General features: G+C 37.9%; 1 protein-coding gene across 3 annotated transcripts in view; it reads left to right on the forward strand.

Moving 5' to 3' along the window:
* Window positions 1-15242, forward strand: part of PRKAR2A (protein kinase cAMP-dependent type II regulatory subunit alpha) — an 83343-nt gene that overhangs the window by 49548 nt on the left and 18553 nt on the right. Inside the window, exons 3-6 of one of the 3 annotated variants that reach the window (XM_082344987.1) lie at window positions 1803-1855; window positions 4334-4417; window positions 8855-8961; window positions 12876-13029. In XM_082344987.1, the coding sequence (XP_082201113.1) occupies window positions 1803-1855; window positions 4334-4417; window positions 8855-8961; window positions 12876-13029 (398 nt within the window). Of the gene's footprint in view, window positions 1-1802; window positions 1856-4333; window positions 4418-7630; window positions 7676-8854; window positions 8962-12875; window positions 13030-15242 lie in introns of those variants that run through there. The other 2 variants (XM_082344988.1, XM_082344989.1) reach the window with 2 other exon arrangements.

Below are 15242 nucleotides of genomic sequence, written 5' to 3' on the forward strand. Positions count from 1 at the left end.
GCATTCTAGGCAACACCAGTGGTCACATCTAGATCATTCCTGGCAAAACAGTTTTGTTAGTGAGTACACTAACTTTTTTATTCACTAGATAATTCATTGTGTCTACCATTGTGACACCTAAGGGTAAGATTTTAAAATCATGACTGGTACTGACATCTCCAATTCTAAGCTTTCTTCTGTTCCATAATTTTATTCCCCTTTTCTCCAGTGAAAAACATCTGGCTGTATATTTGTTTACTCACAACTGTAGTACACAGAGGAGTTTTGGAATTACTGTACCACTGCAAATAGCAGTTCTTTTTTGTCGTTGGAATATATCCCACTGAGGGTGGATGGTTACAGTACTATGTTCAGAAGCTACTTAAAATAATTCTCCTTTCCTTCTCTGTGGTTATGTTATCAACCTGATATGTGGTTAGGTTCATTTGTTTCTCTTTGTATTCAGTTTTAGCGTCCTTCCATCCTTATCAATTTAATTTTTTAAATATGTAAAACATTTTAACATGGCTTAAATGTCGAAACTATATAAACGAATTTTCTTAGAGAAGTTTCATTCCCTTCCCTATCCCTTCTTTTTTGTTTCTGCCTACCTTCTAGGAAACAATTTTATTACTTTCTGGTTTATCCTTCTTTTGTTTCCTTTTGAAAAAATAAATAGGTTAAATTTTTTTGTATATATATTCATATTTATATATTTATTCCCTCCCCCCTCCTTGTTTTTTGGCTGCATTGGGTCTTAGTTGTGGCGCACAGGATCTTCCCCTCAGCATGCTGCATCTTTCGTTGCAGCACGTGGGCTTCTCTCTAGTTGTGGTGCTTGGGCTCTGGAGTGCACGGGCTCAGTGGTTGCAGCATGCAGGCTTAGTTGCCCCGCGGCATGTGGGATCTTGGTTCCCCAACCGGGATCAGATCGAACCCGCGTCCCCTGCACTGGAAGGTGGATTCTTAACCACTGGACCACCAGGGAAGTCCCCCTCCCCCAATTCTTAGCTCTCCTTTATCATGGAAGTCCTTCTTTATGGAAGGGACAGCATACTATGTAATATATTCTTCACCTTGCTTTTTTTGCCTTTTTTTCCCCTAGAACTCACTATTTATTAGCCTATGGGGATCTTCCTCGTTCTTTCTTATAGCTGTATGATTCAAATGGGTACTTATATCATTTATGATATTCTGCTATTATAAACAATTGTTCAGTTAATATTTTTTAAATCTTTGCTTTACGACAAAGACATGTCCTGTGGCCCGCTGGTGCAAACACAGGTTACCTGCAAAGAAAATCAAGTTGGTTTTAGATTTATATAATATTGTACCTAGAACAGAACCTGACACATAGTATTTACTTTGTTTAAAATTCTTACTTTTAAGTCATTCATGTACATAATGATGTTGAGATATTTTATTTTAATTGACTCTTTTTGTAATTACTCCAATTCCATATCCATATGTTTATATTGCATATACTGTACTTTTTGGTTTTCCGTCCCTGCTTCATAGCTCAGCAGAGACAGCACTTCCTTGCTTGTCCTTGCTGCTACCATAGAATTTAGTAGATAATATTTTTTATCATCTCTCTCGTGTTTGGACTACCAATCCCTAAAGAGCTGGCTTTTCATCACTAACAGAATGCCTGGCATTACTAGGTACTTAATATATTTGTTAATTGAAGGAAGGGATTACAAAAATCATTATAGCTTTAGAAAACAGTGAATAAAAGAAAATTGTGCCCACTTCCTATTTTCTAGTAAAACACACATCTGTTTTATTTATTTTTCTCATTATTTTTTTCTCTCCAAATTTAGTCTGTGCTGAGACCTATAACCCTGATGAGGAAGAGGAGGATACTGATCCAAGGGTAAGAACTGCAGCAAAGGTATTAGGTAGAATAATTTTAGTCCCCACTCACTCCCCTCCTCCTCTACATACCAAATCTAATCATGCTGACATTTAAAATAAATACAAATTAAAATCTCAGCAAGATGCCATCTTTTATCTAACAGATTGACAGTTATTAAGAAGAATGAAAGCAAGATTGGTTGAGGATATGGTAAGAAGGGATGCCTAGCTGTAGCTGTCAGAGCTTTATACTTAGTCAAGCCAGCTGACTCAGCAGTTACGTGAAGGAGAATTCATCCCTAACAAACAGTTGGGTCCTTTCTAAGGAGATTATTGCAGTATTGTAAAGTTGAAAAATGGAAGCAACATAAATGAACCAAAATAGGGATGCCAGGGGCTAAATTATGGTACATTCAAGTCAAGAGAATCTGCAGCAATTGGAAATGATGGTACAGGACTGGGCTTAATGACATGGGATGATGTATATTTGAAGTACATTTTATAGAGCATTTTATAAAATAAAAAATAATTTAAAAATACCTATCCGTCTGTCTACCTATTTACTTATTTACTTGTTTGTGCAAAGATTTATACCTGGAAGGATATATCCCAGATATTAACAGTAGTTGTTGTAGGACTATGGTTGATTTTTGGGTGCTTTTTTTAAAAACTCAGGTTTTTAAATTTTTGTACAATTAACAAATTAGTTTTATAAAAGCAAATTTGAACCATCTTTTTTAAAAGATTGATGTTATAAAAGAAACTTTAATGATCTTTCAAGTGTGCCTTAAAATGAGTAGACTATGAAAGATTTCTGAAGTATTCTAATAATAAAATGCTACCATTGGGTGAATATAATAAACATGTAGGTTTTTAAATTTATTTTAGATATTGTAAAATTTTGATGACTTTAAAAAGTTAAAGCTTTTTTTACTAACTTTTTAATATCACAAATTTAAATTACTTAACACTTCTGACATCTGTTATTTCTGGTCAATTTAAGCAATGTACTTTTTTTAGGGTGAAGACAATACTTAGGAAGGAGCTTGATGGGTCTCTCAATTATAACAGCTATACTAGGCAATAATTATTTTTTTTCGTTCAATAAACATTTATTAAATATCTGTAGTATTAGTAATAGGAGTAATAGTTTTTGAGCACCTACTAAATGCCAGGTTCTGTTTTAAACACTGCCTATATTAGCTCATTTAATTCTTATGACAATTCTAATTTTGTAGATATCACTGATATTACTAGTAATACTAAGCTGTTGAGGTTTGAACTCTAGCTTGTATAGCGGTCGTTTACTTGCCATCTCCACTTACATTTCAATAGACAACTCATACTGAGCTCCTGACTATTTCCATTTAGACATTCTTTTTCACCCACAGTCTTCCCCAGCTCACTTCTTGGCAGCTCCAAACTTCCTGTTGCTCAGGTCCAAAATTTTAAGGTCACCCTCAGCTCCTCTCATTTTTTCATACCCACATTCAATTTTTCAGCAAATCTGATAGGCTCAGTCTTCAAAACATATTTAAAATTCCAGTACTTCTCAACACCTTCATGGCTACCACCTTGGTCCTAGTCACCACCATTTAGCACTAGGATAATCACAGTAGCTTTCTGGCTTTCACTGTTGCCTCCCTCAAGGCTGTTCTTCACTCAGGAGCCAGCATGAGCCTTTAAAAACATTAGATCTCTTTCCTTCCTCTGTCAGAACCCTCAGATTGCCCCCATGTCACTAGAGAAAAGTTCCAGATCTGTGATCTACAATGCCCTCCACCTAACCCCCAAACCTGGTCTCTTCCTGATCTTTTCCCCTTACTCTGCATCAGTCACACCTGTCTCCTGGTTTTTCTCAGACATGCTATTAACCAACCATAAGACCTTGTTTTCACTTGCTGTTCCTTCTGCTTGAGGTGCTCTTCTTAGAGATATCCACATTACTCACTCCCTCAGGTTGTCCTCAGTTCCTTGGGATCTTTACAAATGTCACCTTCTCAGGCCTCATCTGGACGCACACACGCACATGCACACTCATACATGCACCCTTCCCTACCTTATTTTCTCCTTAGCCTTGTCACTCTAACATACTTTATGTATTTATTGAATGTGAAAGCAGGTGTTTTTGTCTTGTGTTCACTGCTATGTGCCCAGAGCTGAGACGGTGCCTGGCACCTAGTCGATGCTTAATATTTGTTGAATGAATGATATGTGACCTTCTGCTTTTCGGTTGGGGACTCTGAGGCTCCCAGTGGATAGCTGACTTGCTGCCAGCCACACAGCCAGTGGGCGGTCCAGGGTGGGTACTCTTCACCCCTATCATATTTCCTGTACACGATCAGGGTACTGCTTGGTATTTGTATAGAGTTAAAATTATAGTAAACATGCTCTTAATTTTTCCCATTTTTTGGAGAAAGAAATAGACCAATTTGTAAGTTAAGTAATATTTTAAAATAGAATAAAAAATTTTCCCTGGTTTTATTTGGATTGGCAGGTGATTCATCCTAAAACTGATCAACAGAGGTGCAGACTTCAGGAAGCTTGCAAAGATATTCTTCTTTTCAAAAATCTTGATCAGGTAACATTGATTTTTAAAATATTTTTGGCTTTTAGCTTTTGTCCTATTCATCATTTAAACAGTTTTTAGCATCTTAGCCACAGCCATATGAGGCATTAAAACCTTAGCTTCTTCTTACTTGCAAATGTTTGCATTGTGTTGAGCACTGTAATCCATAATGAGCTTTTCAGATGACTTTTAGTATTTCTCTGAACTGCTTTGGTACTTCCTCCAAGGCAGTACCATTTGAGGACCATGCAGTTGGGTCATATTAAAAGGAAATGCTCAGGTTTGCATGACCCTGGCTTAGTTTGGAGGGTCTTTATTTATGCTACAGAGTAATTTCTCCAAAGATGCCAGTGTGGCGTCCTCTCTGCCGGTAGCCGTTAACCCACTGGAAGTGTGTGACTGCTTCTCACTCCTTTGGTGTAAGGCACCTCTTATGATTATTTCTCAGTGAAGACCTCAGGCATGGGGCACACACAGAGTGGTGTGTGTCTTTAGGGCCCCAGCACAGGATCTGTGCCTGTGCCTGTCTTCCCTCTCTTGGTGGAGATGGAAAACAGGGCTACCTCCTGAGGGCAGAGATGCTTCAAATTTCCTGTTCCTTCTGTACTTTGACGGCCACATGCTGAAGCCACATGAATGGCTGAGGTGCTGGGCCTGCTGGGGAATCCCAGAATGTGCAGAGACAGGAAGGATGGGAAATGGAATTCTCCTACTACCCAGCTCCTGCAAGTATGTCTTCTGAAGATATCCCCACAGCCTTCTGGGAATCTGGCTGGTCAAACATGAGTTCATGTTGTATCAATCAAGGGAATCAACTATCCCTGGTGTCTGTAAACCAGACTGTTTGGTAGCTGCGTGGTTATAGGAATAGCGAGAACTTTAATCAGAATTTTATTAGTCTGAGATTGAATTAAACAAGGACCATGAGTTCAAGGAAAGGCTGGTTGTAAGAAATAATAGTCTGTGTCAGCTGTTTTCCCTGGAAGACCCATCTGTATCAATGGAAAGGGGACTTGCTTCTTTATCTACTGTGAATGAAACCCCTTGTAAATTTTATACTAGCAGATGTTCTAAAGAAGTTGCTGTGTCAGTCTAGTATTCAGATTTTTCTTAGTGCTGGAGAACATCATTTTACCATTTCAGTCTTGAAAAATGATAACTGAATTTTCAGATTTAATTATATTTTTCTAACATTTTATCATGAAAATATTCAGATACAATAAAGTGGAAAGGATTTTACAGAACATGTATTTATCCACTGCCTTGATTCTAACATTAACATTTTACTATGCTTGTCACATGATATACTGTCTACCCTCAACCAAGGGGTTGGCAAACTTTTGCTTAAAGAACCAGATATTAAATATTTCTGTCACAACTACTCAACTTCATTATTGTAGCAGGAAAGCAACCATAGACAATGCGTAAATGAAAGGGTATGGCTGTGTTCCAATAAAACATTATTTACAAAAACAGTCAGCTGTTTGCTGGCCCCTGCATTAACCCATCTTATTTTTTAGGATAATTTCAGAGTAAATTGGAGATCTCAGTATATTTCCCTTAAATACTTTAGCATGCATATCATGAACTATGGTTCAATATTTGTTTATAGCTTTTTAATGTAAAGTTTGCATATGATGAAATGCATGCATGAATTTTAAGTGTACTTAGGTTTGACAAAAGCATACACTTAGGTAATCCAAACCCCTATCAAGATGTAGAATATTGCCACCACCCCAAAAAGTTTCCTTATGCCCCTTCATGATCAATTCTTGCTCACCTCCCCCCAGAGGCAACTTCTATTTTGATTTGTTCTACCATAAATTAATTTTGCCTTCTAGAATTTCATATAAGTGGAATCATACAATATATACTCTGTTGTGAGAGATTCCTTTCACTCAGCACAATATTTTTGAGATTGTTTCTTATTGTTCAACATTCCATTTTCTTTTTTCACTTTTTGTTTTGAACTAGTTTTAGACTTATAAAGAAGTTGTAAAAATAGTAGAGTTCCCATATACCCCTCATCCAGCTTCCGCCAATGTTAGCATCTGACATAACCATAGTACAATTATCAAAACCAGGAAAATGACATTGTTACAATACCATTAGTTAAACTAAAAACCTTGTTCAAATTTCATTAGTTTTCTCACTAATTTTTTTTTCCTAGTTAATAATCCAGTCCAGAAACCCACATTGCACTTAGCTGTTATTTCTCCTTAGTCTCCTCCAATTTGCGATAGTTTGCAGTCCTTTCTAGTATTTCATGATCCTGACACTTTGAAGAGTACTGGTTAATTACGTTATAGAATATACCTCAATTTGAATTCGTCTGATGTTTCCTCATGATTGAAATGTGGTTATATATCTTTGGCCAGACTACACAGAAATTCTATTGTGTCCTTCTCAGAGCATCATATCAAGGGATCCATGATGTCAGTGTGTCATTGTTTTGGTGATGTTCGTTCATTCCCTTTTATTGCTGAGAAGTATTCCATTATATGAAAATACCAGTTTGTTTATCCATTCTTCTGACAATGGATACCTGGTCTGTTTCTTGCTTTTAGCTCTTATGAATAATGCTCTGGACATTTTATACAAGTCTTTTTGTGAACTTTTTTTTCATTTCTCTTCAGTAAAATACCTGAGGGCAAAATTGCTGAGTCATAGGGTAGGTATATGTTTGATATTGTAAAAATCTACCAGATGTTTTTCAAAATGGTTATACCATTTTGCATTCCTTCCAACAATACATGACATTTCCAATTGTTCTGTATCCTTAACCAACATTTGATATTATCTTTCTTTTCAAATTTTAGCCATTCCAGTGAGTATATTTATTTCCATTTTTAAAAAATTTACTTCCCAAACCTTTGTTTTTAAATTTTCAAATTTACAGATAAGTCAGAGAATAGTACCATGAACATTCTTATATTCTTGACCTAGATTGACCAGTTGTTAACATTTTGCCACATTTACACTGTTTCTTGTGTGTATATGTAGGCACATATATAAGTATGTATGAACTGCTTTTAAGATTTTCCCTGTAAAGTTTTCTTTGGCTTTTTTGTTTTGTTTTCCAGTCCTGAGTCACATGTTGCTTTTGGTTGTCATGGTATGATTTTAGTCCCCTGTAACCCAGATTGCTTCCCCCATGCCTTATTCTATATCTCATGACACTGATGTTTCTGAAGAGTCCAGGCCAGAAAAAGAAGAGTTACTCAAAACATGAGGCTGCCAATGGACAGCCCACAGGCCAGATACAGCCAGGTATAGATGTGTGTGTTTGGTCTGTATTGTATGTGAAAACTTTAATTTGTTACTTGTATTTAAACATGAGATTTCGGGCAACACTGAGCTCACATTCCACATTAACGTGGATGACACATGAGTAGCAAGCCTTCCTTTTTAGTATTTGTCAGCTTATACAGTATTCAACACCCCTGGAACTATGGAACTAAAGAGGTGCTTTTTGCTGATATGTTATTTTAGCTAGCACAGTCACACTGACAGAACACTAAATCACATGGAATTATGCAGCAATAAAATTATTTCCTTGTCAGATCTTCAATCCACATTCCTCCAAAGGCAAAGTCTTTCTCTGAGTTGAAACTGGTATTTAGTGCTCCGTAACAGTAACTGATTTCCCTGACAGAGGGATGCTGGCCCTAGACTGAGACCACAGTTTTGTTAGAATTTAATAGCATTGTTTTGTTTTCATTATACTTACTGGTACAGTTACCTTCTGGTTATGGCAGGTAATATTGGTAAGTAAGTAATTGTATGTGTTGTGTATAAATGATTGTAGCAGTATTATATGTCTGGTAATAGATCCCGTTTATTGAGTACCTGTTATGTGACATATACTTTCCTTAGATTTTTCTCCTTTAGTCATAAAAGTTGATGAGCTAGAAACTATTTATTAAACCCTTTTTTGCATATGAAGAAACTGAGTCTCAGAGAGGTAAAGTGATGTGCTTGGCTAGTAGTTGTAGTTGTTATGCTGTTCCATGAGATAATCTCTGAGGCCATCTCAGCCTTTTAGCCTTGATGATCCTGTTAATATCAACACCTGGAGTAAGGTGGCATCACATGGCTTTACACCTGACATAGTAGAGCCATCAAGGCAGGTGACAGTCTTGTGGGTGTGGCTGGGAGAATAGGCACCATGATTTAGATACCTGTTTTTGCTTAAATTATAGAATGTTTTTTCAAAACAACGCTGCCTCAGAAAACTTGGCAACTGTGCTGTATATGTGGAGATGCAAAGCTGAATGGCCACAGGAAAGCATTTGTTTCAGACAGCCCTTAGGTTTCTGCTTGAATGTGGGGAATAGTCTGATGTGGGGACTTCTACCATCTACCATGTAGTCACCAACTAAGATAAGCATAGTTTTTTTCCCCCCACAAATGTAAAAGCCATCTCTTCTCCTTGTGTGTTCCCTGCAGGAACAGCTTTCTCAAGTCCTCGATGCCATGTTTGAAAGGACAGTCAAAGTTGATGAGCATGTCATTGACCAAGGAGATGATGGGGACAACTTTTATGTCATTGAACGGTAGGAGGTGGAGTTTTGCAATTGCACGGCTATACTTAATAAGATTCATGATTCAGGGCAAGTGCTTTACCCTATGCTTTGTTCAGCCCAGACAGGACTTAGGGCCACGTGAACAAGCTTCTCAAAGCTTGCCCCTCTCTGTCCACAGCCTGCCTTTCTCTATCTACTGCTGCCCTGAGTCCTCAGTACAACCCATACTTGGGTTGCCACTACCTACAATTAGGTGAAATGTGCAAGCTATGCTTTATAAACATGTTATTTGCAAGTGTTCAAGTGAATTGATTTTCTAAAGAATAACCGTAACACTTTATTGTCATCTGGATCATTCAATCCTAGCCTCATTTTACACATGAGTATACTGCCTCAACCTCCATACCTCTGGCCCCTTCTGACTCTGTTCCAGGTATAAATCATGTTGGGAGACATGAAATATGTGGGTTTGACCTGCTCGCCCTGGTGTGTCCTAACCTCTTGAGCTATTAGTATCACCTGGAGGACTCCTTCTGACCCCTCCTCAGTCCTGAAAGGAACACCCTCACCAGAGTTTAAGATCAATAAGATGTTGCTTCACCTAATATCTTCCATTAATTATTTTTCATTTTTTCTTTTGAAGTAATTTCAGAGTTATAGAAACGTTACACAAATAGTACAAAAAAATTCTTATAAACCTAGGTTCCCCAGATTAATGTTTTACCACATTAGCTTTATTGTTTGAAAGTAAGTTGCAGGTATAAGCCCTTTTACCTCTGAATACTTCAGTGTATATTTCCTAAAAATAGAATATTCTCTTACATAAGCAGAGATCAATTGTAAAAATCAGATATTAACATTTTATACAGTACTCTCATCTACTCTGCAGACCTTATTGATTTTTTTCCAGTTGCTTTCCTGATTTTTAAGATTTTTAAGGGTCTTTTCATTTCGATCAAGTAGCTGTACTAGGTTTAGCTGGTCCCCTGTCTCGTCGAGCCTTTTGCTCGTTCAGGAAAATGTTCAAGAATGTACTATTTGGACTTCCCTGGTGGCGCAGTGGTTAAGAATCCGCCCGCAAATACAGGGGACACAGGTTCGAGCCCTGGTCCAGGAAGATCCCACATGCTGCAGAGCACCTAAGCCCGACTTAGCACCACAACTACTGAGCTTGCGCGCTAGAGCCCACGAACCACAACTACTGAGCCCACGCACCACAACTACTGAAGCCTGCGTGCCTAGAGCCTGTGCTCTGCAACAAGAGAAGCCACCGCAACGAGAAGCCTGCGCACCGCAACAAAGAGTAGCCCCCGCTCGCCGCAACTAGAGAAAGCCCGCGCGCAGCAAAGAAGACCCAATGCAGCCAAAAATAAATAAGTAATTAATTAATTTAAAAAATAAATAAACGTTAAAAAAAAAAAAGAACGTACTCCTTGGGTAACATTTTGGCCCTTGATACTGCGACAGATGATTACAGTTAGGGTTAGGAAAGAAATGTTTTATTTAAAGAGTAAAGATGATACAAATAATGTCTTCTTAAAGACTGTTTTATCTGTTATGCTCATGCTTCCTTCATAGAATTCTGTAAGTAGTGACAGAATAATTTTTTTAAGTTATATCACCACTTCCAACAGCCACCTTTCCCCCTTGCTCTGCCGTGTGCTCCCTCACCAAGACAGATCTCCCAGTAGGTACCTGCAGTCTGGGAAATAAGCATTTACCTGCACATATCCATGGCTTATAGGTTGAAATACCTGTCTATAAAGGGAATGATTTGTTATTACACATGTAAATGAGAGGAATTATCTTTTGCGTGCAGTGAAAGTGGTTGTTAATAAATTATTAAAAAGATATTGTTCCTGACCTCAAAAAACTCATTTTCTAGTTGGAGAGACTAGAAGTAGGTAACTATTACATAGTTAAATAGATAATTATTACATAATTTGATGGTAACAACAGTGAGAAAAATATGTCCCGTTATTTGGCAGAGGACCGAAGTGAGAGAGGTTAGGAAAGACTGTTTTGTGGCTTCCTGAAATTATTTGTGTTGTTCCCAAAATTAAGTTGCTAGTGTCTCCTGGAAGAGAGACTAAAAACACGTAAGTGAATTTACCCTGAGTTCCATGTATTCCACTCGTGTCCTTGTTACTTTTGCCTTGTCCACCAGGTCAAATACAGATTAGCTTACCTATTCAGTGGTGAGCTACCTTGAGAGCAGGGTTGGTACTGTGTACCTGATATTTGAGTGATTGGCTTTATTCTTTGCTTCTTGTGTAACATATGATACCTAGTGATTTTTATCAGACAAGTGGAGGCTCTTTGTAGGAAACTTAGGGGAAAAACAAAACAAAACAGGAAAGTAATTTAGCCCTAATTTCATCCCCAGAGTATATCCTTCTTTTCTTTTTTTTCCTATGCTTTACTGTTAGGTCAGATCCATTACCCCAAATTTGGTTCAGATATTGAGACTAATCATACCACACACACAGCTAAGAGGGTATGAAAAGATTTATCATTCACATAATGAGGCTTTTAAGGGAGAACAGGCCAGGTTTCCAAGAGGTCCAAAAATGACTTAAGACAGCAGGGAGGGGTGACTGGCTTGGCGTTTCACGGTGGTTAGAGGGTGGGGCTGAGGTCAGAGTACTCTTATATATGGGCAGGCTCTAGTTTTGTTTGAATATCCCATCAGTGCCAAATAAGGGAGCACCCAGGTTTTCTTCTCAGCTTTCCCAGATGTGAGACAGAAGAGGAAGAAGGATTGGGAGTGGTCGGGCTTGAAAGCTGTTAACAAACATGTAAAATGTAGTCAACTCTTTATTACATTTATATGTATACTTTTTATGTTGGGCCATATACATTGACTTGATTTTTAAAATCTATCTGAAGTAGTTTGCCATGGGATACAGTATTATTCTATGTCATGATTTATATTGACTGCATAATATGAATATAGACATATACTTGACCTATCCCCTATTGTTAGCAGATTAAATTGTGGTTTTTGCTCTTATAAATATTACCTGGTGAGCATCCCTGCAGTTAAATATTTTCCAATATCTCTGATTATCTCCTTCAGAATGCCTAGAAATGGAATTGCTATGTCAAAGGGTCTCTTTAAGGAATTTGTTATGTTGTTAATTGTCTTTCAGAAACTTTAAAACATTTACATTTGCTTCAGTGGTGTATTGAGAGTGCCTATTTCTCCAAATGTTTGTCCATTCTGAATATTTTTCTTTAGCAATCATTAACAATCAATAGATAGAGAATTGCATCATTTTTTTTTTATTTTAATCAGTTCTACATCCTAGTTTTCAACAGACTACAAAAGAAAACCCATACAATCATTTCAATACCTGCAGGAAAAGCATTTGACAAAACTCAACACCTTTCCATGATAAAAACTCTCAGCAAACTAGGAATAGAAGGGACTTTTCTCCAACCTGATTAAAGGCATTTATTAAAAAAAAAAACCTATAGCTAACCTCATACTTAATGGTGAAAGACTGAATGTTTTCCCTTTAAGATGGAGCACCAGACAAGCATGTCTCCTCTCACCACTTCAATGCAATATTATACTGTAGGTCCTAACCAACGCAATAAAGCAAAGAAAAAAGAAGGAAACGAAAAAGATGGAGTGAGGAGAGAAGGACTGACGGGAAGAAGGGCATACAGATTGGAAAGGAAGAAATAAAGCTGTCTTTGTTTGCAGATGACATGATCCTCTAGAAAATGCCGAGTTCACTCATTAAAATTAATAAATGAAAAAAAAAAAAAACTAATAAATGAGTTTAGCAAAGTCACAGAATACAAAGTCAAAATGCAAAAATCTATTATATTTCTATATACTAGCAAAAATCTGTTGGAATTCCGCAATAACAACAACCTTCTATTCATGTACACCTGCCCATTATAAGTAAAATTGTTTCTTGTTCTATTTCCAGGGGAACCTATGATATTTTAGTAACAAAAGATAATCAAACCCGCTGTGTTGGTCAGTATGACAACCATGGCAGTTTTGGAGAACTAGCTCTGATGTACAACACCCCGAGAGCTGCTACCATTGTCGCCACTTCAGAAGGCTCCCTTTGGGGACTGGTGAGTTAGAGAAATGGTTCTCCTTGCATAGCATGGTATTAATTCCCCTTACTTCTTGGTCTCTGTCCTTGGGCTGTTGGTTCACACTATATTTTATAGCCAATTATCTGAAAGACATTGTGGAAGGTTTTGTACCAATGTGTTTTTCCGTTTCTCTGAAGTGATTTATCAACAAACCATTTATTCCAAATTACAGAGAAAAGACTTGGTCTTGTGACCTTGCAGTTGTGTCAGCTCTTACTACATTTTCCATTTATGTTTTTATCAGGCAAGTAGAGAGAGGGGGGATAACTCTGTACAAGAGACAGCCTAGAAAAATAAGTGTCATTGAAAGCTCTGCCAACCATGTTTTCCATCTCTATCTATCCTAGGACTAACTTTTCTCTGTGTTTGGCCATCTATTTATTCATTGGTCCATGCCAATATTCAGTAGATTTAGATGACTAGAAAGGCTGATAGCCATATTCTGGGAAACAGAACTTTACTAGGATGTCTTAGGCACAGTACTGCTATGATCCTATCCTCTATTATACATGACCCACCTTGCTTCCTTCATTATCAAGCCTTCAAAATATATAATTCTCTTCCTTCTTAAACAAAACAATCATCCTCTTGTACAGATTCCAAATTTCACTTTTAAAATGTTCACATCTATGATAATTTGTTTCCATTTATCCTACAAGCAGAATTAAATATATACCTTGGAATTATCAACATATTTCCTCAAATAAAATCACATTTTAAAGACATACTAGAACACTTTATTGTGCTATACTAATGTAGAATTAAGAATGCCCCTGAGGCAGGACAGGAATAAAGACGCAGACGTAGAGAATGGACTTGAAGACACGGGGAGGGGGAAGGGTAAGCTGGGATGAAGTGAGAGAGTGGCATGGACTTACATATACTACCAAATGTAAAATAGATCGCTAGTGGGAAGCAGCCGCATAGCACAGGGAGATCAGCTCGGTGCTTTGTGACCACCTAGAGGGGTGGGATAGGGAGGGTGGGAGGGAGACGCAAGAGGGAGGAGATATGGGGATATATGTATATGTACAGCTGATTCACTTTGTTATAAAGCAGAAACTAACACACCATTGTAAAGCAATTATACTCCAATAAAGATGTTAAAAAAAGAATGCCCGTGAGAGAGACTTCCCTGGCGGTCCAGTGGTTAAGACTCCTCGCTTCCAAAACAGGGGACTTAGGTTCAATCCCTGGTCAGGGAACTAGGGTCCCACATGTGGTGCGGCCCACAAAAAAAAAAAAAAAAAGATTGCCCCTGAGAGATGAGAGATACATTGGCTTAAGAATACATCACACACTTGGGAAGCCAGTGCTTAAAATACTCAAGGTAGATCAATAAATAATGGGGGAAAATAAACTCAGTTTTAAAATACATTAATGCCAACTTCTGGTCCAGGCCAAGATGGAATAGCCCCATTCCTCACTAGTCTTCCCTCTTAAAACTAGAAAACTCTGGATATCTTACTACAAACAAGCATAGGAGACCCTGAAAGATGGAAAGGAGAAGGTGGACTGGCTAGGAACTAGGGATTTCATGAATTAAGGAAGGACATAACAGTGAGTTTGCCAGGTTTTCTTATTAATTCCCATATATCCCAGATAGGGTGCTGGAAAAACCTACAACCCAGATCTACCAACAGGTACACATAAAAACAGCCCCAAGAAAAGTCTGCTCCCTTTAGCCAAAGGACAAGGAAAAGGACAGCTTGGCAGAATAGAAAACCTTTTTTAATAATACCACCCTATTCCTGCCAAATACCAAAGGAAAAACTGCTTCTACCTCCCCACACTGTCACTGGGGCCAGCAGGAAACTGGACTTCCAACCTCATCCAGCAGCAAAGAGGCAAAATGAGGTGATGTGTGGTGTTACTAGTTGGCACTCCACTTCCCCTGCCAGACTAGTGTCAGTAGAGTCCAGAGGGGAGCTGAACATGCACTCCCACACATACGGGCACCCTATATATAGACAGGGTGACTGCCTGCCAAAAAAGAAGATGAAATTGGATACAGTTTTACAACATAATACCCAAAATGTCCAGGATACAATAGAAAATCACTTGTTAGACCAAGAACAAAGAAATTCTCAATCTGAATTAGAAAAGGCAATCAAAAGATGTCAATACCAAGGTGACACAGATATTGGAATTAGCTGACAATGATTTTAAAGCAGCCATCATAAAAATCC

Source organism: Balaenoptera borealis (genome assembly GCF_965194805.1).
Source record: "Balaenoptera borealis genome assembly, chromosome: 12".
NCBI lineage: Eukaryota > Metazoa > Chordata > Mammalia > Artiodactyla > Balaenopteridae > Balaenoptera > Balaenoptera borealis.